The 26,751-nt window shown below is 27.6% G+C and overlaps 7 protein-coding genes across 7 annotated transcripts; 6 read left to right on the top strand and 1 right to left on the bottom strand.

The window, feature by feature from the left end:
* Positions 1-2,293: 2,293 nt before the first annotated feature.
* On the top strand, positions 2,294-3,085 carry OCT59_024451 (uncharacterized protein; the record flags this gene model as incomplete). The annotated part of the gene is made up of 7 exons (XM_066135440.1): positions 2,294-2,300; positions 2,449-2,490; positions 2,559-2,627; positions 2,696-2,749; positions 2,824-2,859; positions 2,931-2,999; positions 3,075-3,085. 7 exons carry the CDS (start codon positions 2,294-2,296, stop codon positions 3,083-3,085), a joined length of 288 nt encoding a protein of 95 aa, XP_065991462.1.
* Positions 3,086-4,312: 1,227 nt separating this feature from the next.
* Positions 4,313-5,801, top strand: OCT59_024450 (uncharacterized protein; the record flags this gene model as incomplete). Its single annotated transcript, XM_025325435.2, has 1 exon — positions 4,313-5,801. The coding sequence occupies exon 1, from the start codon at positions 4,365-4,367 to the stop codon at positions 5,799-5,801; it is 1,437 nt and encodes a 478-aa protein (XP_025181126.2). The 5' UTR covers positions 4,313-4,364.
* A 2,179-nt stretch (positions 5,802-7,980) lies between these two features.
* Positions 7,981-9,442, top strand: OCT59_024449 (uncharacterized protein). The gene has a single exon (XM_066135439.1). The coding sequence runs from the start codon at positions 8,021-8,023 to the stop codon at positions 9,200-9,202; it is 1,182 nt and encodes a 393-aa protein (XP_065991461.1). The 5' UTR covers positions 7,981-8,020; the 3' UTR covers positions 9,203-9,442.
* An 897-nt stretch (positions 9,443-10,339) lies between these two features.
* Positions 10,340-10,934, top strand: OCT59_024448 (uncharacterized protein; the record flags this gene model as incomplete). Its single annotated transcript, XM_066135438.1, has 2 exons — positions 10,340-10,740; positions 10,817-10,934. The coding sequence occupies 2 exons, from the start codon at positions 10,340-10,342 to the stop codon at positions 10,932-10,934; spliced, it is 519 nt and encodes a 172-aa protein (XP_065991460.1).
* A 2,767-nt stretch (positions 10,935-13,701) lies between these two features.
* OCT59_024447 (uncharacterized protein) lies at positions 13,702-14,361 on the bottom strand (the record flags this gene model as incomplete). The annotated part of the gene is made up of 4 exons (XM_025316167.2): positions 13,702-13,790; positions 13,875-13,934; positions 14,013-14,081; positions 14,220-14,361. 4 exons carry the CDS (start codon positions 14,359-14,361, stop codon positions 13,702-13,704), a joined length of 360 nt encoding a protein of 119 aa, XP_025181124.1.
* Positions 14,362-17,848: 3,487 nt separating this feature from the next.
* Positions 17,849-18,376, top strand: OCT59_024446 (uncharacterized protein; the record flags this gene model as incomplete). Its single annotated transcript, XM_025325434.1, has 3 exons — positions 17,849-18,035; positions 18,114-18,267; positions 18,346-18,376. The coding sequence occupies 3 exons, from the start codon at positions 17,849-17,851 to the stop codon at positions 18,374-18,376; spliced, it is 372 nt and encodes a 123-aa protein (XP_025181123.1).
* A 3,878-nt stretch (positions 18,377-22,254) lies between these two features.
* On the top strand, positions 22,255-22,470 carry OCT59_024445 (uncharacterized protein; the record flags this gene model as incomplete). The annotated part of the gene is made up of 1 exon (XM_025325433.2): positions 22,255-22,470. One exon carries the CDS (start codon positions 22,255-22,257, stop codon positions 22,468-22,470), a length of 216 nt encoding a protein of 71 aa, XP_025181122.2.
* Positions 22,471-26,751: the final 4,281 nt, after the last annotated feature.

The raw sequence follows: 26,751 nt of genomic DNA, 5'->3' as shown, positions 1-26,751 counted from the left end.
ATTTTCCGAATGTATCAATTATTTGATGCAGAAATTTCTCAAAAAAAATCTCACATTAGTTTTCTCAACAAAAATCTATATCAAAAATTTAAATGGATTTTATTAAAAAATTTCCATAGATTTTATAAAAAAAATTTCTCATTAAAAAAAGATTTTTAAAAAATGAATTTTATTAAATAAAAAGATTTTATATTAAAAAATCCTACAATAAATCACTTTTAATTTGACTTACCGGAAAATTATATTGTAAGTTTATTTATTACAAAATTAGGTCCTAATTCTTCAGTCCTATGATTATAGTAAAATTAAAACACTATATAAAAAGAATTTTTTTTTTATTACTAAATATATTGTAACATAATTTAATTTAATAATAGAAATGAAAATAATACAACATAAAAATCCAAGTAAATTTTTGGAATATAAATTACTTAATATCTGTTATTTTATTTTTTATATTGATTTTTTTTAAGTAAGATATTACAAATTAATAGTCCAATCATTGATTTTTGTTTATTAAATTATTGAATATTAATAAGGTTATTATCTATTCATTAAGTATGACAAATTTGTTAAACGCAAATTATATCTGAAAAAAAAAAATAAATAAAAATAAAAAACGAAAAACGTAAATTATTGTAGTAATATTTTTCTTGTTTTGGTTATGAGGCGTAAAATATTACGCCTCAAGGTCACAAAATTTATATGGGACAACATGAAATTTTGATCAACAATTTGCATTTTACTTAATTTATCAAGTGAATGAACTTAAATAATTCATTTATTCTTTCTTTCTTATTGATTACATTATGTCCACCCTTCGATATGAATTAATTTATGCAACAATTAATAGAGCAACAATGCTAACAGATACTAATATTTACAATAATATACACAAACAATTTGAATTTCAAAAACAAACAGCCCTTGCTGATAAAATTCTTACAAATGATGAAAAAACTTATGCAATAAGATGGTTAACTAAAGGTTATGATCGAAATAAAATTTTGTATGATGATGGTACAAAAAGAATTTGTGAAAATTGTAAGCAAGAATGTTTAGCCACATTATATTGTGAATATTGTGTTCGAAATTATTTAAAAGAAGATTTTTCAAATTGGACATCTGGAAATGATGTTATTGATAATTTAATACAGAAATGTCAAATGGAATCACTCATGCCAAATATGGTAGTTGAATGGATCCCATATAGTAATTTAGAAAATATTAAATATTTAACAAAAGGTGGATTTTCTGAAATTTATACAGCAGATTGGGTTGATGGAAGATATGATGAATGGAATTTTGGAAAAAAACAATTAGAAAGAGGTGGAACCATTAAAATAATACTTAAAAAATTAGAAAATGTTGAAAGTGCAAATCAAAGTTGGTTTGAAGAGGTTTGTATTATTGTATTCTATATTTTATAAAATTGTTGTAATTTTTGTATTAGCACTAGTATTTTTACAAATTATTGACTTTTAGGCTAAATCACATTTAACTATAAGTAATAAATGGCCGGATGTTGTTCGATGTTATGGTTTAACGCAAAATCCATCAAATGGAAATTATATGCTTGTAATGATGAAAAGGGATATGGATTTAAGAAAATATTTACAACAAAATCATAATCAACTTACATGGAAAGATAGAATGAAAATTATTTATGAAATAACTCTTGCACTTTATTATATTTATAAAGAGAAAGCAATTCATAGAGATTTGCATTCCGGAAATATATTATATTCTCAACTCAATAATTCTTGGTGTGTTAGTGATCTTGGATTTTGTGGACCTGCAGATAAATCTTCAACAAGTATATATGGAAATCTTCCTTACATAGCACCCGAAGTTATTGTTGGAAGAGAATATACTTTTGCATCTGATATTTATAGTATTGCAATTCTTATGTGGGAAATTTCATCTGGACAAACACCATTTATAAATTATGAACATGAAAATGATATTGTAATGAATATTATTAACGGTATAAGGCCAAAAATTGTGCCAGGAACTCCATTAGAATATAAAAATTTAATGAAAGAATGTTGGGATGCTGATCCATTAAAAAGACCTAATATTTATGAAATTAGGAAAAGGATAAAAAGAATTAATTTATATTATCAAAATATGTCAGATGAATTATTCAAATCAGAAATGGATAATTTAGAAATGAATAAAGTAGAAGAAAATTATACGAGTAGCAGATTATTTACAAGTAAAATTCACAACTTTGGAAATCTACCTGAACCAAGAAATGCAACAGAAGGTAAAAGTGTATAATATTTTATTAATGAAGTGTATTTATTTTAAATTACAATATTAATGTTATCTTTTTTATTATAATAGAAGAACAAGAAGGCATAATCATATAAATAATAATTTCTACCATTTTTTGGTTACTATAATAATTTAGTTTTTAAAATACTTTAATTTATCCAATAATAGGGTTTCATAGTAAATTGTATGATTTTAACATTCCTAACAATAGTAAGTATTTAATAACATTATAGCGTTGAAATATCATATAATGATGCTTAATAATTAATTTTTTTTAGTTGACGACTTTAATAAATCAAATGAGCAGAATAGTAGCAAATCATCAAAAGTAATTACTATTTTTAGAGGTAATATATTTTAATTATTGTCAAATCGAGATCGATTTAAATATTAATTCTAATATCTTAATTTTTAGATAGTAGTAAAAAATTATCTAAATTATTTAAAAAGTTGCAAATAAATTCAAATAGTAAGTAAATCACTAACAAATAAAGTCACTATATCAATTTAATTTATTAAACGCGACTTTTATTTAAAATTTAGATGACGAAAAAGAGAAAACTCAAAAATATGTCGATGGTAGGTGAAAATTTTATGTAATAACGAACGATTTTAATACTGTTTTAATTCTATTTATTTATCCCTTACAGATGATGATGAAGTATATAATAATCCAAACTTTCATTCAGAAGAACAAGATGAACTGGAAATTCCTGATGGTAAGCTCTTAAAATAAAGTAGAAAAATATAAATTTCCTTATAAAGCAAATAATTAATCTATTTTTTATCTTTAGATGGATTTTAAATTGTCTTTTGATGAATCAAATTTTAAAACAATATTTTTTTTTATATTTTAAATTATTATCGTTTATTTATTTATTTATTTATTTATCATGGATTATTTAAACACTAAGATTAGAGTAGTAAATGTTTTACAAAAATTCTTAGTTTGTAATTTAAATAATTTTAATAAATTTATTCAAATTATTAAATGTATAAATACCGTATGAATTAGTATACTATTTAAATTATTCAAATTTTTTAATGTTGTTCTATTATAATAAGAAAAAAAATTAATATTTCGATGGTAGTAGCTAAAGTTTATATTCGAGTATTCAATAAAATTTATTTTTTACAAAAAAAAAATTAATAAAAATTAATAAGCAATGCTTTGTTTAAGATTGGACATAATATTACGGCGAGACGGTGAGAGAAAATCTACATATCATTCGGCTTTATCTTTATCCTTGCGTATTATATGTACAAAAACGTGGCTTTATAACTTAAAAGTGATTTATTCGTAAGTCATAAAGTGAATATGAAATTAAAAGCACGGAGTATAGCGATTGCTTTCAATAGGTAAATAAGTACGGGAACCTTCCCTGTAAAAAATCTCATCCGTGTTTTATCTTTCCATGTTTTTTCCGTGAATGTGTCATTTTCATGGAATTTATAGCCCTAAATCATGGAAATTTTCATCTCGCTAACACAGATATCCGTGAATGTATCATTTTCACGGAATTTTTACGGAAGACACGGAGAAATAATGGAAATATTCGGATAAAAATTTTTTATAGGGCTTTAAGCAGGAAGATAAGGAAGATCTTTCAAATTCAAAGAAATTTGCATGTTATTTTATAGTAACATTTTTTTCTATTTGCATGTGATATTTTTTCATGATTGATATTGCAGAAAAATTAAGTATTACATAAAAAGTTTGAAAGCAAAATTCTTTGTTTTATATTTTCATAAAATAATACGCGAGAATAAAAAATGTAATAATGTTAGAGGTTATTGTTTAGAGCGTTCGAATAGATAAAACGAATAACGTAATAATGTAAATAATGTAATTTTACATATCCGAGTTTTTGAAGATTTTGGTAATAGCTTAATTTATGGCTTAAGTAGTTAAGTGGCTTGTACAATCACGCGTCTGGATGACTAATCAATTGTCACATTGTCATCTGACACGAATCACGCGACTCGCTCGACATCAACATAAATAAATACGCGCTTTAAATTCCTAACTTGTATATCAATATCATTCTCCTTCCTTAAAATAAAAATACAAAATAAAAAAAAAAATGGCAAAGTTATATAACGATATACTTCATTATATTTTTCAGAAATTAAATAATGATGGAAGTTCTTTACTTTCTTGTTTATTGGTTAATAAACAATGGTGTGAACTCGTCATCCCAACTTTATGGAAATGTCCATTAAAATATTTTGAAATCAATAATGATTATTTAATTAGTAAAAGAAAAAGAATTTTATTAAATATAATTCTAACACATTTATCAGAAAAATCAAAACAACTTTTAATCTTTCATAATATCAGTATCATTTCAAAGGAGGAACTTAATAAAAAACTTTCATTTAATTATGTTAGATTTTGTAAACATATTTGTGTTCATAATTTTTTATTAAATCAAGATATTTATGGAGGTTTTTTAAGTGTCTTTCAAATAGTTTTATTAGAACAAGAAATTTATAAACTTTTTGTTAGTGAATGTTCAAATATAAGATACTTGGATTTAGGGGAAGTAAGACATGCAATATATCTATTTCCTGGAGCGGAAATTTGTTTATTAAATCTAAATGAAGTTGATTGTAAATCATGTTTAGAAACATCATTATTTTATGGAATGGCACATATATGTAAATTAATAGAAAAGATTTATATAGAATTTAAATATGACAACATTGGACTTGCTCAACTAATTAAATCGCAAAAACGAATTAAATATATAAAGGTAGAAGAGATTACAAATGAAGAACGTGAAAAAGATGATATTGTTAAGGCTTTAGAAGAACATGCAGATTCAATAATTTATCTAAATTTATCAATACAAAAAACTTTTTCATATATTTTATTCCCAAAGTTTGTAAATTTACAAACTTTAATATTATCTGAAAGAATGTATGTAGAAAATGAAATAATGATGAAGAATTTATCAGTTGCGACATATCCTAAACTTCAAATACTTGAACTTGAATATATATCAATTCATATAGCAATAAAGATTATTCAAAATACAGGAGGAAATCTTTGGAAAATTAAAATTAGAACCATCAAAATCACTCATTCTAGAGAATATATTCAGGCAATTTATAAAAATTGTCCATATATAAAATATGCTTCAATATATTTAAATAATCAGAACTTGGATGAATTGGAAATTTTTTTAACTAAATGTCAACACTTGGAAGCAATAGATGTAATTGTAATAAAAGGTGATGACAAATTAAAAAGTTGTAAATTTTTAGATTTATTGTTAAAATCGGCACCAAATAATTTATACAAAATTCATATTGATTATAGATATTTTTCTATAAAATCCTTGAAAAAATTTTTTAATAATTGGAAAGATAAAAAAACTTTACATCTATATGATCATACAAGTAATTGGAATTCATTAATTAATAAATACAATATGAAAGGAGTAGTTGGACATATTGATTGTAGAGGTTTTTGGGATGATGATAATTCTACGGGTATTATATGGAATGATAAATAAATTCTTTATAATGAAAAAGGTCTTTTAATTAAATCTGTATACTTTGCGTGAGAATTACTCGTCACATCATGTGGGGATTGCTTAAATTCAATAATAAATTTTTTTTTTTAAAAAAAAAAATAATAATAATGTACTGTATATCAAACAAATATCTCGTTGTAACGTTAGTAGTAAATGCTAAAATAATATCTAAAGTTTATTTTGATCCTTTGCGCACATATTATCTATCGTTCATTTTATCGTGACAATAATTAAAGACACGTATTCAATTATCCAGTCTCCCAGGTAAAAATTTTTATTCTAAGTTTAAACATACGGTAAAATTATCGAAAAATAGTAACAGATAACGTCCTAAAAAATTTTCACTTTCAAAGAGCTTTAAAAAAAAAGACTAACGATACGTGATTTGCTGTGCTACCAACAATCTAGTATACTAAGATTAATTGAATTATAGTATACAAGATCATATTTAACTGAATTAACTGAATTAATTACCAATGACATCTATACTACATATGTAGATATCACCAGAACAACGAACAAAATAAATGATTATAATAAAATCTAATTTATAAAGTCGCCCATGTTTTTCTTTCATCAAGCGATGCTGTACGTAAATACTGTCAGGTATAGAATGGTATATTCAAAAAGGTCCGATATTGTTTTTGTTCATGATTTCCAAATCTTAATCTTCATGATTTGGGGAAACCGTTTCCGCGCGCGATGATCAGAAATTGTCATCAGGAGGAGGGGTTCGTCGTAAGAATAAATCGGGTTGTGCTAATAACGTTTGCCGATGTCTGAAATGATAAATGTTGTGCCTTCAGAAGTTTTAGCTGTAACATCATCAATGATAGTAGATGTCACGGCCGTCTTCGGGTCGGTGATATATTAGTACCATTTCGAATTTCGATCGATCTCTAAAATTAAGTATATTTTGAGAAGAATAAACTTTAAAGCATTTTCGGACTTCAGGATCAAAAGGTTAATATTATGACAATCTCTATAGTAGTATCAGGAACGGAGGAAGATTCTTATTGCATCTAAAAGAAACAGGTTTAACTCATAGAAAGATTCTTGTTTTAAAACAAGGCGCGTTAAACGATTCCATCGTTCTTGCTGTTGTTTAGATCTGAAACGTAGCGTGAAATATTCCTTATAGCATAATCGACGATATTCGGTTGGATTTTCATATGTTTGTCAAGATGCTCTTGTATTTAATTAAAGGTCGGAGATTGAAATTTTTTAATCCTGATAGTGTAATTAATACCGTGTGAATTTCTTTCACTTTTCCTTTTCTGCCTTTATTACAGAGTCTTCTAAGCTGGTCTCTAAAATCGAGGGTTATTTGGTATTTGACGTGTTTTGTGAGGTGAAATTAAATCATGTTCATTGTAACGCCATCGGTTAATTAAGCTGCGGTAGATCACAAGGATCATTCATAAATAAAATCCTAAATAGATATCATATGAAAGTTTCGGTTTTTTTTTTGGCGAATTAATCCTATTTCTGAGGGCGTACAATTTTTCTTGCAGAAGTTGGCGTAAACGACAAAAGTATTTGTCCATTAAGGGAAAAAACGTTAGTGATGTAAATCCCTAAAAGGAAATCGAGGGTTGGGTTGTGGATATAAATGTATGAAGGTGATCATATGTCGTCTGTAAAATGATTGGTGTTGAACAGGTAGTAATGGTAGTATCTTGATTTTTTAGTATTTTACAGTGTTACACTTTACGTATGGCCGCAGTCGGTGTATAGAGAGTGTCAAAGGAAAAGTTATGCAAGGTTTGTAAAGTCGTAATAGGTAAATAAACGTCCGACGAAGAAGGGTGTTATATTTGTTCCAGAAATTTCGGGAGAGGCTGTTAATATCACGTGTTATATTTATAAAATATGACTTACCAATTACGATTATTCGATTATTCGATTTGGTAACGTGATCTCAAAAAAAAAAAAAGAAGAATTTCTTTATCATTATTGACCAAGTTTGGCTAGTTGACTAGCTACTATTATATCTATAGACTTTTTTTATCAGTTTTTTAAAATAGAAAATGAGCTTAAACAAAATGATTAGATCATTTGATGGTAAGTGCGTAATTAACATATCTGGCGTATTAATTTGTGACACAAAAAAAAAACAATATAAAATACGTATACTTTTTTAACCTTTTGAGTTTTAGATTCAAAATTTTCGTTTTTTTTATTAAACTATTAACAAAATGAGCAACCAACAGTACGATGGACTGTCAAACTTTTTAAAAGAATACACTAGAAAATATGGTCCTCCTATTGATAATATTAATAATTATAAAGGCCAAAGAACCTTAAGGAATAGAAAATATATGAACTATACTGGTGTTAATAACTTTACTCCTCATAATCAAAGACAATATGGAGAAAGTAGTTCCAGTGTTGATCAGTTTAGAAAAAATAAAGCTCCTGGCAGTGTCCTCAGATGTGAAACTTCTGGAAGGAGTTCTATTAGTCCTGTAAAGTATGAAGCTCCTATCAGAAATGAAACTTCTAACAACAATTCTATTAATCGTATAAAATATGAAGCTCCTATCAGAAATGAAACTTCTAACAACAATTCTATTAATCGTATAAAATATGAAGCTCCTATCAGAAATGAAACTTCTAACAACAATTCTATTAATCGTATAAAATATGAAGCTCCTATCAGAAATGAAACTTCTAACAACAATTCTATTAATTACATAAAATATGAATCTCCTATCAGAAATGAACCTTTTAACAACAAATCTATTAATCAAATAAAATATGAAGCTCGTATAAGATATGAAGCTCATAGCAGACATGAAACTTCTATCAACAATTCTACTAATCGTATAAGATATGAAGCTCCCAGCAGACTCGAAACTTCTAGCAACAATTCTACTAATCACATAAAATATGAAGCTCCCAGCAGACTCGAAACTTCTAGCAACAATTCTATTAATCACGTAAAATATGAAGCTCCTATCAATGTCCTCGGAAATGAAACTTCTCGCAACAGTTCTATCAATCGTACAAAATATGAAGCTCCCAGAAGTGTCTCTACAACATATGGAACTCCTGGCAGTGCTTATGGCATTTCAATAAATTATGGAACCTCTCACGAAACTCTTGCAAGTAATTCTAAAAATTGTGAAACTCTTGCAAGTAATTCTAAAAATTATGTAACACTTAAAAGTAGTACTAGAATTTGTGTAACCCTCGCAAGTAATTCTAGAAATCGTAAAACTCGTGCAAGTGATTCTAGAAATTACGAAAATCTTGCAAGTAATTCAAGAAATTGTTTGGAACAAGTAGCTTTAGTAACTATGAAACTCTTGCAAGTAATTCTAGTAACTATGATAATTATGAATCTCCTGTCAGTTCTAGGAATCATAGAACTTTAACTGGTGCTAAAAAAACCGTAAATCTTCTTATAACGATAATGGTCAACAAATACAAGGACGAAATATAGGCAATAGTAAATTATGATGATCATTTTATTACACTACCCGAATATGAACCAGTCGAAAATATAACCGATCAATTTAATAATTTTGATGATCTATTGTAATTGTATGAGAGAAAATTTATGATAATAAAAACAAGCAAATTTAATTTTAAAGTTTCAAGAAACGATCGATTAAAATCAATTGTCTTTTTATTGTTGCATATTTTCACATATAATAATACGATGTATTGTTTATTATAAGAAAAAAAAATTATTTTACTTGTTTATGAAATATATGCCCCTGGCTTTTTTTTTATAATGCTCATGAAAAAGTATTTATGAAATCAGGTTTGACTTTATGGTTTATGTTTGATGTGCTTCACAATGTTGAAATTCATGCAATGTAAGTGACATCAAACTTGAAAAATATGACCCGCTATCTTATATTTGGAAATACAGATGAACTTAAATGTGCAGAAAAATGAACGACTGAGGCAACGATCAAATCTGCCTATGATCACGTTTATGTTTACGGGTTATTTAAAAGTCACTTTAATATTAGCTTATAGGGCAAAAAAACACGTAGATGCGTTGTTTATTATGTTTATTATAAAATCGATTTTATAGATCGGCTCGACTCAATTCGACCACTTCGTTATTGAATGAGTGTTGTTATGTGCCACTGCGTAGCACTCATTATACCAAATGAATCAGATGATACTAAATGATATCTCACTATTTTAAAATTCTAAATTTATAATCCTAAAAAATAAAGCTTATAAAAAATTTTATTCGGTATTTCTGTAAAAACTTCGTAAAATGAGCCTTTCACGGATCCATTGACGGAAAATGAAAATAATTCGATAAATTCCGTAATATAAGGTTATTAATTCCGGAAATATGAGCCTTTTACAGAAAAAAGGTGAAATATAAAAAACGGATCGACTTTTTTTATAGAGCTTTAATAGTTTACTAACAATATAACAATAAATAAATAAATAAACTTTCTTATAAAGTACATACCACATCTTTGAAATTTGTCATTTATTTGATTTAAACAATGCTTACTTTTATATAAATAAGCGTATAAAATATGCATATATTTCCGAGGTCCTGTGGTTACTCTGATTCGCAAAGTAGGCGTGAATTGGGTTGTCCCAAAATCTCTGCTGGAAGGAATTGTTTGCGATTTTTTTTAAAAACATCATGGTACAAACGGTTTCTTATTGAGTATCTCCAGTTTAAGAAGACGAAAATCCTAACTGGTCTCAAGCTATGCAATACATTTTGGAGACAAACCACCAGAAAATGTTTCCCTTGCCATCATGAAGCAGCTGATGCAAAAAATACAAGTGCGTTATGTTATTTCCGTATTTGGATGAGAAGGCACCTATCGAACTTTGTTCAGAAGGCGAAGAAGTCAAACAGTTCTACTGTAGAAATGAAATATATTAAACAAATAAAGTTTTCAGAGATAATGTTGAATTTGAAAGTGTAAGTATTATATTGCGTTCAATGACGTGTAATTTTCATCTATTAACTATATACATTTTTTCTTCCAGAAAATCAGGATGTTCTCAAGATTCGCAGCAGAAGATTCAAATAATGAAATTGATGCTGCTACTGAACGAGATAAAAAGAGAAAAGAACTCGATAAAGATAATGAATATACCAGCACGCCCACTTGAACGAGAACAAAAATGAATATTGAAAGTGAAGCTCAAGGCGAAGAGGAAGATTATGATGAATACGTTATTGCTGACAAGGAAAAGATTGCGCTTTGGACTGGCAACGATCAAAAAAGAAGAAAACCAGAATCGCTTTTAACAACCCCATAAGCCGATTAATGTTTGATGTGTTATTTACAAAAGTTACAGTATACCTGGGTATGAGGTACTCAGAGATAGCAGATGAAATCGAAAATCATGAGTGAGAACAGAAAAAGCTATCTAGATTGGGAGTAATTCTTACGAAGTGGTTACATGTAGCTCTATCATCATCATCCAGTCCAGAGAAGCTACTTGAAAGTCTTATGAAGCTATTGCAAGGCGAACATGTCACAGACCGAGAAAAGAAACTACACGATATATTTGGAATGACATTGAGGGAATTTTACACTATATCAAATTATAATCCAGGATACAGTTTCCCCAGAATTTATTGATGATCCAACCGGTGAAGTGACATCAAAGAAGGTTGATGCACTAGCTACGGACCTCAAACACCGATGTAAATATTCTCATTATGTGCCTCCGAAAATATCTTTGCGCTAGTATTAATACTGCAAAGAAGTTAAAATCATACAGTATACAAATTATTGGTAATGCAATTTTTTTTTCTTTGACACATGTTGACATTAATATGATAATAATCTTCGTCCTTTTACAAAAGACCGAATCACGCTAATAGAAGTATCACTATACAAACCACGGGTTTGCAAAGAAGTTGAGGTTAGAAGTGCTGTCTTTCCATTCACATTGTATATGCGTGATTTTGAGCTTGCGTCAAATTATGTGGTATGTACATTTTATTTGTATGATCCAATTTTATTATATTAATTAACTATATGAAATTTTAGGATGGATTGCTCAGCCGTTAAGAGGCCATGCAAGAACTGTATATGGAAACTAATGGAGTAAAGGAGGTAAACTCAGAAACTTTGAAAGATTGGTGGATAGCCATACGTTATATATATTTTTTCGCTATATTTTTATAGTATTTTACAAAAACCTTTAAAGACAGAAAATTGATATTTGCACCTCGATCAAAATAATGATTTTATTTTTTATATACAAGTTAATTTTTCATTTAAGATTAATACACACATTTTATCGTGAAGCTTTTCTCTGTTACTTTTCAAAACTGGATATAAATATTTTTTTTATTATTACATATAACATACATGTGTAGAAATTATGCGCGATAATGGGCGAACTTTTATTAAATTTTCAGAGAAGTGAAGAAGCAATTGAAATATATGATGCTATCAAAGAGGGAGGGAGCAGCGCCTAGTGCCACCGTTATAACGACATCCCATTATAACGATCTTATTATAACGACAATTAGAAATAATTTACTAATTGCCCGAAGAGTGTCGTTATAACGGATGGTACTTGTATTATTTATAATATTTGATACAATTTATTAGCTTAATAAAAAATCGAAAAATTAGTACTTTGCCACACGGTCATTAATAATAACACAGAACTTAACCAAATGAAGCCGAATTTGGCTTTCCCTAAGTACAAGTTTTATTTTGTAATGACATAATAATAGTTTAGCGATATTTTCATTTAACAAGTAAGATTTAATAAGCAGTGTTACATACGAAAATATATACACAACAAAGCACAATACCGTAACAAACATACCGTACATTATTTTATTATTTTCGTTTGAAGCACAAAAAATTTTATTATTATTATTTTATACAGGGAAACTTACCATAGTTTTTAGAGAAATATATAATAAACATTTCCAAATGTTCATTATATCATTTCCAAATAGATCAAAGAGTAACTTTCATTATGAAACTTCCCGTGATTCCTGTTTTTCTTCAGTATGATTTTATTTATCGTGATTTATTGTGAATCTTAAGTTGTGATCTAAACTTTTAAAAGATATAATAACAGGTTTCTTATTATGAAAACTTTATAAACTTATTTGTCCAACAAAGTGATAAAGTGTCTATTTATCCAAATATCAAAAAAAAAATTGACAAAAAAAAAATAATAAAAATTAGTGGCTTAGCATCAATATAAAAATGGTCTAATCGCCGATCATCGTATTTTTTAAAGTAATTGTACGACACGATGAATATTCCGAACTTTTTTTATGTAGACTTAACTATTAATAAACTTGATTATCAATAATATTTTAGCAAATTAATGGATGATAAATATCATTTAACAAAATAATAATTGTTTTTATAAGATATTTAGTTGAAATGATCCATTCAGAAGAAAATTAAGTCAATGAAATAATCGCAAAAAATCCATTTTATGTGTTAAGTAATAAATATTCCAAAAGTGATTCCATCAAGTCGTAGATCTCATAAAGCAGTATTAATTGAAAAATATATGGTTATAATTTTTGGTAAATATAATATTAATGTTTAATGGAAAAACTTATTTATAATTATGTATTAAAGGTGGACATCATCTTTTGCGCCCAATAATAATACAGTAAAGTTTCGGACGAAAAAATCTTATTTTACTGCGATTTGATTACGTGAATTATTTTTTTTACGTATTTAGAGTACTTGATCGATATTTTTTGTAGTAAGAAACATTTTTTTAAAAAAAAATCGTTAAATTACTTTTATTTCGTTTCAAAAAAATAAAAAAAAAAATTTCAAGACTAAATCCTTAGAAATTTATAGCTAAAATAAAAACTAGTCAAAAATACTGTAATTTCTATTTAAGCAATTCGTAAGAGTGAATTTTAAGAAAAGAATTAATAACGTCCGTGACCATGTTTGTGACCATGTTTGTGACCATGTTTGTGGCCATAACCATCGTGGTCATCATAATCATTACGTTTTCCTGTGAATGCGTTAATTTTTACAATTATTAAGTAAATAATATAGTTAATTATATAAGATACAAATGATACAATATATTACTTACTAAGTTTATCATAACCACCATAATTATCATGATCATGATCACCATAATCATTGTGTCTTCCTGTAAATACGTTAAATTTATAGTAAATAAATTATATATGATACCATATATTTAAATTATGATTTTTTTTATACTTACTAAGTTTACGTTTATCGTAACCACCATAATTATCATGATCATCATGATCACCATAATCATTACGTCTTCCTGTAAATACGTTAATTTTTTTAATAAGTAAATGAATAATACATCCAATATTAAATCAGTATTAGTAGTATTAATTCCTATTAGTATTTCCGTGGTATCATCTTTTCTCAATTATTTAAATTAAAATTTCATACTTACTAAGTTTATGACCATAACCATCGTCGTCACCATAATCATTGGAACGTCTTTTTACAGAAGTTCCTTCATTTTTTCTTACAGTTGCTCCAAGGGAAAGCACGGCGAATAAGGCTAAAAAGAAGAGTACAAGATTGAATTGCATTTTGAGTTATTTTGTTTTTTTTTCTTTAGATCTTATTTATTTTATTTTATTTTATTTTTTTTGATTTGAAGCACTTTTTGAAGGTTGAAACAGATCGTTTATATACTTGTCGCGAACTTATAAATTTACGATAATATTGTAATGAACACAGCCACGGATTAATTTTAAACAATAATTTTCTGCAAAAGGTGAAGCGAAACCTGTTAAAAATAGTTAAATGGTCATTAAATTGAAAATTTATTCGTATAATTATATACATTAATTTCGCTTAGATCTGAATTTGTTATTATATCTCCAAATAATCTATATATGGATTAATTTTGGCTTAGTATGAATTTTTATTCAAGGCTGAGGAAAATGTAATTAATTTTAATAACCACATTTAGGAATTTTATTGTTGATTCGAAGTAACGTAGATTGGCAAAGTGCGGAGTTACTATAAAATCACGTGATTCAACCAATTTTTTTGTCATTTCACTTTTAGAAAATACTTTGTTTACTCTTTATCGCATAGCATCAAAAATACTATTTTTCAATTGTCACTAACGTATGATAAATATCCGTCAATTTTTGCATTCAAAGGTTATTATTGGTTCAAGAAAATATAATCACGTGATTTTCTTAACTCCAGTCAAAAATTACTGGCTTGAAATCTTAATTCTGACCAAGTTCTAAAAATTTACAGCAAGTAAATCACGTGATATTACATACTTTACATTTACTACACTTAACCAATCTACGTTACTCAATTGGTATTATTAGTAATAAATGGTATAAAATTTTTCATGCTAATTATGAATTTTACGATACCAAGCCTAAATCACGGGTTGACTTTAAATTTAATGATTTAACTTTGTATATTCTCCTTTAACTCAAATAAACGGACTCTTTTTGGAATAAACTCAGTTTAAAAAAGTACACTAACTTTTAATTCCTCCCTCATAGCCCCTAAGCTCGGGATTGTGTCATTATAGGGTCATTATATTGGCTTCATAAATATTTACCGTATCACAATACAATATTAAAAATATCTGTCAATGACCATTCTACTTTCAATCAAACAAAAGTTTTCTACTCGGTTGATTTTACACTTATTGATTTCTTCTAAAAAAGCACAAATTTACTATTATTAGATCACAATCTTCTTTAACTGTCTAATTTGAAGTTTTGCATTTTGATAGTTTTTAATATAAGATATTCCTTGAATTCTTAACTCCGTGCCATTTTTTTGAAATCGGTGATCTACATATGATATCAGAGTTTTTTGAGATATTTCATTGGCACTTTCACTTTTTAGAATAAATAATTCCTATTCAGGAACAACCATAGAAGCGAATAATATTACTATTGTTATATTAATTAATTTTTGAATATTAAGTAAATATAATGATAAAAGATGTAATATTTATTACATAGATTTTATATATTTTGAAATTGCATACGACGAATTATTTTTTTCGGCAGATTTTAACGTTATTTGATCAGTGTGTCGATCATTTCTACAAAACGAACACACACCGAACACAAAAAAATTATGCAAACTTGAAACCCTATTTTTTTTTATCATTTTTTAGATATGAAAAAAAAAATTTGAAAATGTGACCGAATAACCGAACACAAGTGAACAACATATATGTGAATAATATAATTTTTATACATTTTTTTTTAATGCATACTACCTAAAAATATATTACTAAGGTTTTATTTTTTTTTTGTTTTATAAGGAGAAAAATTTTTTTTTTTCTTAATCTTTAATTGCCGTAATCGGTGTGTGTTCGAAATGATCGACACACTGTGTCGACATTTCGCAATAACTTTTGAAATCTTCAGATTCAATACTATATTTTTTATCAATAGTTTCTTAAATCAAATTAACTCGTTCATTCCTATATTTGTATTCCGCACTTGAGATATAATGAACTTAAAATAAGATGATAAAAAAGTAAATTAATTCAATCAAATTTTTGCAGCAAAAATTATCCGAGAATACATCCTTTCTTCAATTATAGTCGTAAATCCACATTAAAGCTTGCGTTGACCATTGGACAAAATTCAGGATGAAAATCCATCCTTCTTTGAAATATTATTAAAAAAAAGAGCAACTGAAAACGTCGTAGTACGAATGCAGCTGCGTTTAACCAGCAATTTATTAGAATTATATTAAATTTCCCACGTTCGTTCTCAATGCCGAATTAAAATGGTTGTTTATAATCTGTTGGGTCATATGAACTTTTAAACAAAAGGTCTGGCCAATCAAATTGCAACTGACTAAACTATTTTAGGAAGATCATGTTGTGGAATGGATACCTTTATTATGACATAATATTACGCATTTACGCCCAGTAACAATATCACCCGCCTTTTTTTTGTGCTAACCATACCAGTAATCAATACCATATTAAGATAATTGAAACAAAGATCCGTATTAATTCATTTTTTCTGAAATACAACCTTCCTATTTAATAAATTAATGAATATTAATAATTTGGTTTAGTCAAGAAATCAATTAATTTACTTATCCGGTATTTTATAATTGATTATGGTCAAAATATCATGTGTATCATGTAAAAGTTTGATGGTTACACAGGATAAATCACTTATACCTAAAGGTAGCTTATTGGGTAAATCAATTTTTGATTTGTTTGCCTATTAAATATTAAGATAATCCGGATTGATGTTTGTGTAGTTTTTATTTTATTCTGAGTCATACCGAATATTACCGAGTTTTCTCTTGGTATGGAGTAAAAAACCGTATACTATGAAATCAGCTGTAATTTGGGTTATAAAAGAAATACTTTTAAACAAAATATGAACAGGTGACACTCCGATGTAAATAAACTTAATAAAGTGGACATTTTTTTTCCGGACAGGTAGACATGTCTGGTTTTTTTTATAGGGTCGCTGGTAGACTGCTGGAAGCTTAAGGTTCGTAAGGAATGCGAACAATGCCAAGCAAGATTCACTATCCGGAAGGTAAAACTGGGGAAAGATTCTCATTCAGTATCATAACAACGGCATAACCTGAAGTAAGGTTGTACAAACTAAGACGGGAACATTTATTGTTGATCGTGTCATCGTGAATGTGTGTTTCCCGGTTCTTTCCTGAAATTTGAAATTAGGGAATGATATCGGCGCAGATGACTTTCGACTACCTCTTTTGGTAAAATTCGGGAGCTGCCGTGCTCAATCTGCCATCTTTGTTCTCATCCACCATAACAGTTAAACGCTTGTACTTCAAACCAAAGAATTTGTACTTCCCAATTAGACATTTTATCATTATCTTTACACATTTAGTTAATTTGTTTCATAAAGTTTTACAAACATTATAATACAAACGAACAACATGATATATTGTGCAAACAAAAAGAAATAAAGAATAAATAGCTTCCAAATTTTTTCCCAATTCAAATTAAAACCTACTTCCTGCTAGAATTTCATTACGTTAAAAATTGAAAACGTTATTTTTGAATCTTAAAATCTCTAAATTATGAAGGCACCAACTCATTTTATTATTATTAGCATAATCTTATCATTATTTTTTTATATCGGATTAGCAGAAGTTGTTTCCTGCCCAAATGCTGATAAAAATTGTTATTATTTAAATGAACTTTTAGCTCCTTGTGATTATAAGATTGATTTTAGTTATATATATTACTACTTTAGTGTGGGTGGTGGTAAGTTCAATAAACAAACAAGTAAATATAGTTATTATAAAAGTGATAATTAATACAAGCATACTTTTTTTTTTTAAGATAATTTTAGTGGCCTTGAAAATTGCAGTTGTACTAAAGAATTTTATGATACCCTTGTTACTTGTGGTAAATTTTGCCAATTTCCTGTCGACACTACAGTAAAATATGAAAGTGATTGTAAAATTGCTAAGCATCCGGTGGATCTCAGTGGAGGGTATGTTTTATCGCAAATAATTCTATTTGATGAAATTTTCTTATTATTCATTAATTCATTTATTTTAATTCTTTCTAGGAATCCAGCTCCAACAACAGGTGGTACATAGGTGGCCACGCTTCCAAAACAGGTAGTTCAAGTGGTGGTACACAAAATATTAGGTATACGGTATCTTAATTGAATATTAATTAAGATATAAGTTTTTAATTCATATATATTATTGTATCCAATATATTGCTTTATTTATTTTTTTTAAGTGGACTCATTCTTAAATTCATGTTGTATTGTTAATCATAATAATAATAATAAATAATAATAATAAATAATAATAGCCAACTATAATTATGATTATTATCATTAAAACAATAAAGATTATTGTTTTATTTTGGACAGTATATTCAGAATTACCATAATTTACTAGATCACTGTAAAAACCTTTGATGTTTTTAATAATACCTTTTATGTCTTTTTTTGTGGATATTCAATTAGTTGGAAATAAAAATTAGTGTTTTCTTCGCACATTAATAGTAAAGCTTTGTATATTTTTATGTTTCTAACAAATTTTTTGAATGGAATCAGGAAAGAATTCCGATCTATAAACCACTAAAAAAGAAAATAATTCGCTTAAACAGTTTATACTTTGCAATTCCTTTTTTTGGAAAGTGTGAGAATAATAAAAAAAGGAAATTGATCTGCACATAAATTTTAAAACTCTCTGAAAGTTTATGCCCTCGAAATTTCTAATAGATATTGGCTGAGGTCACTTTGATCGGCAAAATACTGAAATAGGTAGAAGGAGAATGCGTAGAATATGTAGGAAAAAAACAATCATGTAAATCTTTCCTTTTTTAGACAATTTTTGATAAATTTGGCCAGAATTTTATTTCCAGTATCATAATTCCGGCCCTGAAAAAATGCGTACAGCCAATAGTAATTTTTTTTGGTTGGACTAATATTTTTCGGGTCCTATTGTGATAGCTGATTTCATTTGATTCTTGAAACATCGCTGTTTCACAGTTCGTAGTAATTACTGACTCACAGCTCGTAATAATTATTCAACAACCATTTATATATATATATGGGGGAATTCAGGAAATTAATTTCCAAAGTAAATCCAAAAGTTTCATTAATATTGATGCGAAAGACTTAATCCTATGGCAAGTTAATATTTGTCGAAAGAATGGAATTTCTTAACGCCAAACATCCTTCTGATATTAACTTTGAACAAGAACTCGGGGTAAGGAGATGTCCTCTAGGGAAGACATTGAGTTTTACTTCCCTCAAGGTCCAATTGATGAAAATATCCACTTAATAATTGTGGACACCCCACCAGTCCACCACTGGTAAGTGTTTACCTCTTGAGCAAGAAATTCGTAGTATCTCACGTTCTATATATATATTTTTTATTCGATTAGGACTTATGAGCACTTTCCATTCCAATGAAACAACAAGCTGAACCTCAAGATTATAATAATCATAACCCATTGCTCCTTGTGTGAGAGAATTTTGGAACGAGCTTCATGCATAGAAATCAGGGGTTTTTTATATTTTTTTTTTAACACGTGTCTTCAAGATAAACAAAATTTAATTTTTTAATATTGTAGCATTCCCTCTCTAAGTGCATGTATTATATATTTTTTCTTTAAAATTTAAATTCATCCTCTTACTATGTCTAGACATAATATGAAACTTCTCTCTCTAAATGTACACTTCTCTAAATACACATTTTTTTAAAAATTTTCATTATGGTCGCACTTAGACCGTAGTGTTTAGCACATGAATTGAAATGACAAATGAATATTCTCAAAGTGACTGAGGTTAATGTTGCCCAGCACTATAATTCAATTTTTAGATTAAAATCATGTGATAAGTTGTCAACCAATCAAAATCAAATGATTATGAATAATGACTTTAGGGTATAAACAGAAAAATTTTATTGTGAATTTTTTATTAAAATCTTTAAAATATTTTTTATTAATACCATTTCTTAATTAGCCAATTTCAACTGATGCTCCTTTTTACAATTAGACAATTCCATTATATAAGGATTGGAATCGATTATCGAATCTTTGTAGATTCGATTTTTTGTTCCTTAAATGATAATTCATTTTAAGCTTTAATAATTAATTCCATGATTAGTAAATATATAAATTCTGAATTAAAATTGTAAAATCTATTAAGAAATTATATATCGTTACTAATACCCAACTGTAAATTAGGCCGGGCAAAAAAAAAAAAAAATTTAGATTCTCGCGACCCCCGGCCGGGTCAGTTTTTCGAAAAATGGAAAATTTTTTTTTTTTTATAATAAAAAAAAATGATTTGTAACATCTTCCAAATAGAAAACTCAGGCCAATAACAATTCTCAAAATGTATATAACAATCTTGATGACATTGAAATTTTTATCACGTGATTTTAAGTTTTTTGCCAATGTGCGTAAAAAAATTTTACATATGAAAAAATTTTACATACAGTATATAAAAAAAAAATGCCGGCTGGCCTTAAAATTTTAAATCTAAAAAATTTTTTTGCCTTATTATATATAACATCCGATCATTGCCGATCATTTCGTCATTTTTGAATTTTTCTTTTTTGAATCATGCATTTAATCTTTGAATGCAATGTTGAATTAATTTTTTTGTTTAATTTCAATTTTCTCTCCAACAAATGAGATTCGATTTTGATCCACCATTACACGAATTTTTTCTTCACGTTCCCTTAAAGCAAATTCACGTTCTTTTAATGCTAAATCATTTTCTCAATACTCAAGCTCTTTAAAATTTAAAGCCAACTTATTCTCTTTATTATTATTGTCTTCTTCACAATTACTTGGCTATAAAAATATATGTTCTAATATTTTATTATTATTATCTTTGATTACTCTAAATATTCATATAAAAATATCTTAATAAGATCCTCATGCGATATAATGTTTTTCGCGTGAAACAAATGAGCAAAGATAACATTTTAATAACTTTTATAAGTAGAAAATAATATTTTTTGTGTAAAACAAGTGGAGATAGTTATTTCTTTTGGGGGAGTAAAAATAATAATTAACGAGAAAGACTTTTTTTGATTTTATTATCGAGTATCAAATAAGACCCGAAATTTTTTCTTTTTTAATTTCCTCTTTCTTTTCAGTTTGGTTTTTTTTCCCAAACCAAAAATTATTATTATTTTTTTTTTTTAAATAATCCTATCGGTCTTTTTTTTCTAGACCGAATTATTAATTTTTTTTTTTGAATATTTTTTTCGGTCTTTTTGGACCCTTTTTTTTTCAGAATTTTTTTCGGTACATATAATTTCTTTTTTTCATATCTGCGGATCTGCGGATTTTGAACCACAAAATTGTCCCTAAAAATGGTTATTTGTACCACAAAACCGTCAAACAACCTCAAATAACCCTCTCGAAACCACCTAATACCAACAAAGCAAAAGGTAAAACCCATTATTCATGTCAAAAACCCATTATACCATTCAAGTAAAAATAATTATCGCTGGACATAAAGTTTAATTACAGACCATTTCTATTGCATATTCAGTTTTCACTTTCTTGTTTTTAAACACATAAAAAACTTATAAACTACATAAATTGCAACCATGCCATCAGCAACGCTTTCTTGCACTCAATTACCAAATAATTTTTTCTGTTCTACTTGTGGAAAAGGGTTCAAAAATTCAAAAGGTTTGACGAGACATAAGATAATTGTACGAAAATATAATCAAAATCAAGAACTTGACGAGTTACCATTTAATATCGTAGCAGAATTCAAACAGGTCTTAGTCTCGGAAATACATAAAAAATTATCTTTGAACTTTAGAAGTATGGGGAAGAAAACAATTTCTATACCATGCCCAGAGAGCCTTTTTTTTTCTATCTTCACCAGTAATATTCACTATTATTCAAAAGCAAAAAAAATTTCTAGGTGTATTTTTCGAGGATTCAATGCATATCAAGAATTAAGTGAAGTTTTGAATTCAAATTAATGGGAAAGAAGGTTTACTCGCAAAATCAAGAAACTTATGTCGTATGCTTAGATCCAGTTTCTTGGAATTCTTCTATAAACAGTCCTAGTTCTCAAAATCAATTAGATGATGATATGGATCCTCTCGAACAATTATTACAATCATCAATCAAAAATTGCAAAAGTAACAACCAAAAAAAGGCGACCACGATTTTTGAGAGGAGAAATTTTAATTGAATGGAAAAAAAAAGTATCAAAGGAAATTAATGGGTTTGTAAATATGGCGGGATACGTATATATTAAATTTTATATCGCGCAATCGCGAAATTTATCAGTTGTACAAACAATATAGTAAAAAAAAATTTTTAAAAAACAAGATGTAGATTTATATTTCAAATTTTATATACTTCGATTATAAAATTTATTATACTGTAGAGAACAACGCCGTGAAATTTAAAAAAAAAAAAAAAATTTATAGAGAATAAAATTTTTTACAAAGTTGTTGATTAGACAAAAAAAACTGTTTTTTTGAGTAATTTTCTATGATCATAAAAGAATTTTATTTAAATTCAAATTCATTATTGTTTTAATTACATTTTAAAAAATTTTATTTTTTAAAAATAATTATTTTTATATACTAAATGTTATGTTAATAAAAAAAAGATAAAAAGGCCACCCATAACTTAGTTGTCCTTGTAAAAAAAATTATTACTTTTATTTGATAATAAAAGAGAACCAAAAGAACACTTCGGTAATTCTCCTAAAAAAAGAAGTAAAAATGGGCGTTAATGTCGTTTCAAAACATCGAAAAAAAATAAAAAGGACTACCCATAACTTGTTTCAAATCGTCTTGTTTACGAGAAGGTAAAGTTGTAAAAAAAAATCGGCATTTTTGTTAGAAAAGCACTATCAAGACGACGCATACGACCATGATGTACGATTTTTTTATGTTATAAAATTTTGGAGATTTTTTTTGCATATCCGCTAATCCACCGATCCTAAAAAAAAAAATTTTCGTGTCACTTATCAGCCCAATCAAAAATAAATAAACCGGATTTTGAACAAGCCAAATATGGTGTAACAAACAAATACATAAGTGTGTCCATTATGTCCACTTTTGAAGAAAACTTAGATGATATTTATAAATATGATACTGAATCTCTCATCGAATTTTTAAGAAACAATATCCAAATTAAAGAAGAATATTTTGATATTCTTCGCGATCAAGAAATAACTGGTAGTATCTTTTTCAAAATAACAGAAGAAACATTTCGAAGTTATGGGTTGAAAGGAGGTAAGTTTAATATTTATGGTAGCAGTTTATCCGCTGTTCCTCAATTCACACCGTCTTCCTTATCACTCACCAATGATGACGATGAATTGCAACAATGTATGAATGATATAAAACGTAAGTTGCGCAACTTGGGAACTTTAATTCCTGATAGTAACGAGGCAATGCGTAATGAGTATATTTCGGCAATTCTTCACGCTGCAATTCATATTGCCAGGAGAGAAACTGATAAAGAAATTAGTTTGCTTCCTCAACTTCAAATCGTGGGTGATGAAAATTGTGGCCGTGTTGATTATACAATAATATCACTTGAGGAACTGATTTGTATTACTGAAAGCAAGCGATACTTGGTTAATAAAGGTTTCATTCAAAATGTTATTCAATGTGAGAGTGCCCTACAAACTAACAGGAAAAAACGTAAGGCAGGTGTTGCTTTTTGGGATTGCGAATACCTTTATGGTGCCATTACAACAGCAACAGATTGGTATTTTTTATCATACAGTCCAGAAAAAATTTCATGTTCGTTTAAAGAACCAATCATGATCAAACTTTCCGAGAGACTGTTTTAAAAAATTCAGAGGAAGAATCAGACCTAAAAAAAAAAGTAAAACAAGTGTTGGAGATTATTGCTGGTTTATTGAAAGATAGGTTGGAGAATGAAAAATCAACAATTAAGAAACAAAAAAACAAATAAAATATTATTATGTATGATAAGAGTATATAGTAGAAAATACTGTATCCATTTATTTTTCTTAAAATAAATTTTTTAGTTTTATATCACGATTCCTGTGATTTCCCTTTTATGAATGATGTTTATTTAAAAAGATAAGCTAAAAAGTATCAATTTAAAAATGGTAGTCTCCGTGGTATAAATTAGTTATTTCACGGATCAGCCTTGATTTCATTATCATCACGGTCCCTTTCCTCCTTTTTTGTTTGGATGCAGATTTCGGTAGGAGAAAAAGTTTTTTTTTGAATTTATATGAAACGTCTACTAATATGTTTCTATTGTTTTTTTAGGTGACCGGGTCTTTGAGCAAGAATTTCAGTGAAGGAATACAAAATTTTATTTTGGAATTGTTTTTTTAGTGAAACGTTCTACTAACGTTTCGATTTTCGTTTTTTAAACGACCGGTCCCTTGGCACATATTTTCCGATCCGTTCCTACGTAAGAAAAAATGTCAAAAATATATAAAAAAACTTTTAAGACCTCTCCCAAAATATTTACCTCTTTTAACCCGAAGCCATTAGAAGGAGTTTCTAGAAAAAAAGGGAAAAAAATATTGTAAAATTAGTTTATAGAAAAACTTTACAAAAATCCAGAATATTTAATGATTTAACGAAAAAAAATTAACTGAAAAATAATTAATAATAAATATCAAAATAGATTATAATTAAACAACTAATCAAGACATAATTTAATTTCACTAAAATCATCATTATTAATATTTAGAGTTATTTATTTATTGAAAGATTTTTTTGAATAATTTTGCTTTCTAAATAAACCAAGTTGTGTCTAATGTAAAATAATTACTAATATACTTGCAAAATTTCTCAACTTACTTGATGTAAAAACTGGTTGAAAATTTGATGGGGGAGTTGATGGGGAGTTTAATAGGGAGGTTACGAAAGAAAAAATTTTTTTTTAACGCAACTTTTTGTTGAAGTAATTTCTTAATATCTGTCATATGATCATGTAGCACAAGTGTAATCATTTTTGTGAAACTTAATTACCTAATTTTTATTAAATTATATTAAGATATTCGAAAAATGAGTATAAAAATATGAATATGCAAACTAGCTTGATAAAAACTATTATCCGGTATCACGTGATTTTTATAATTATTGTATCAGGCAATCTTCAAATCACGGGATACCGGATAAATCACTTATTCGGCACTTCGAGCCGAATAACTATTAATTATCTGAGTAGTTTCATACTTGTTGAACAGCTTTGCTTATTTGACAAAGGCCAGGTAATTTAGGTTAAAATAAATGAATTTTTTGTACAAAAAAAAAGACGTCTATTATAAAAAAAAAATTAATGTGTAAAATATTGTTTTACATAAATTACGTTTAAGCTGGCGGTTAAGAATCCTTAATTCTTTTAAACATGATATTTTTAAGGAATAAAAAAAAAGAGATAGAAAGAGAGTATTTGCAGTATTACATGCACATATAGCTGGACAATGTCAAATTCAAGCTTACAACTTGGTTAGCTTCTCTTATATATTCTATATGTTGTCAAAGATTATAGTATCGTCTAAGAGTAACTCTGTATTTCATACCAAGGTGTTTGTCATAAACATCTTTTGGTTTGTTAACTTTTTCTTTGGTTTGGGTTTCGTAAAATTTGTGGTCACGAGGTAGATGTGATATCGTATGAGTTTGATTAATAATAGAGTCGCAGGTATAGAACATTCGGATGTACATTGTAAATAGAATCCTAAATACCGTATTTTACGGTATATAAGCACCCTTTTTTGCACTTAATGCCGGCCAAGATCCTCATAATTCTGGTCAAAATCGCCATAATTCTGACCAGGGGTGCTTACTAACCGCAAAATACGGTATATCGTATATTGTTTATACGAAAAAAAAGTTTAAAAGGTTTGGTTTTTCCATTTTTAGTGGGCTCATTGATAAAAAAAATTCTATTTTTAATTGCAATCAATTTGTCCTTGACTCCTTGAGTAATTGTTACAGCCGACGAAAATATTTGGAAACAGTTCCTTTGAGAAATGAATTTAACTAATTACGTAATATTTTATTTGAAGATCCAAATGATTTTTGGACATCCGATGGTAAATCCGTTGTTTATCATAACAAAAAAATCCCGGTGGTACGTACGTATAAGGGTAAATAACAAAGTGTTAGCCGGATTTAGTCATAAAAGGTAATATCTTGCGAAAGTTGGGTACAATGTACCAATTGCCTTATATCGAAACATGGTGCAGTTGTCGAAAGGCTAGGGAAATTTTTTCAGATTTTATGACTTTGTAAAGACCATACAACGGATTTTTGAGGTACAGTAGGGTCTTCTGTAGACATAAGAACGTCGAGTAGGGCTAGTGGGAGGTGAAAGACTCGGAATAATTTAACAAAGCGATAAATATATTAATTTTCTATTGGTTTATCACATTTCATTTTTTTTATCTCAGATTGTATTTATAAAGACATTTCATTTGCATTCCATGCAATCTGTACTGAACGATGTTTCATAAAAG

This window comes from Rhizophagus irregularis, chromosome 4, assembly GCF_026210795.1.
Source record: "Rhizophagus irregularis chromosome 4, complete sequence".
NCBI lineage: Eukaryota > Fungi > Glomeromycota > Glomeromycetes > Glomerales > Glomeraceae > Rhizophagus > Rhizophagus irregularis.
This window is presented reverse-complemented; position numbering and strand designations above follow the sequence as displayed.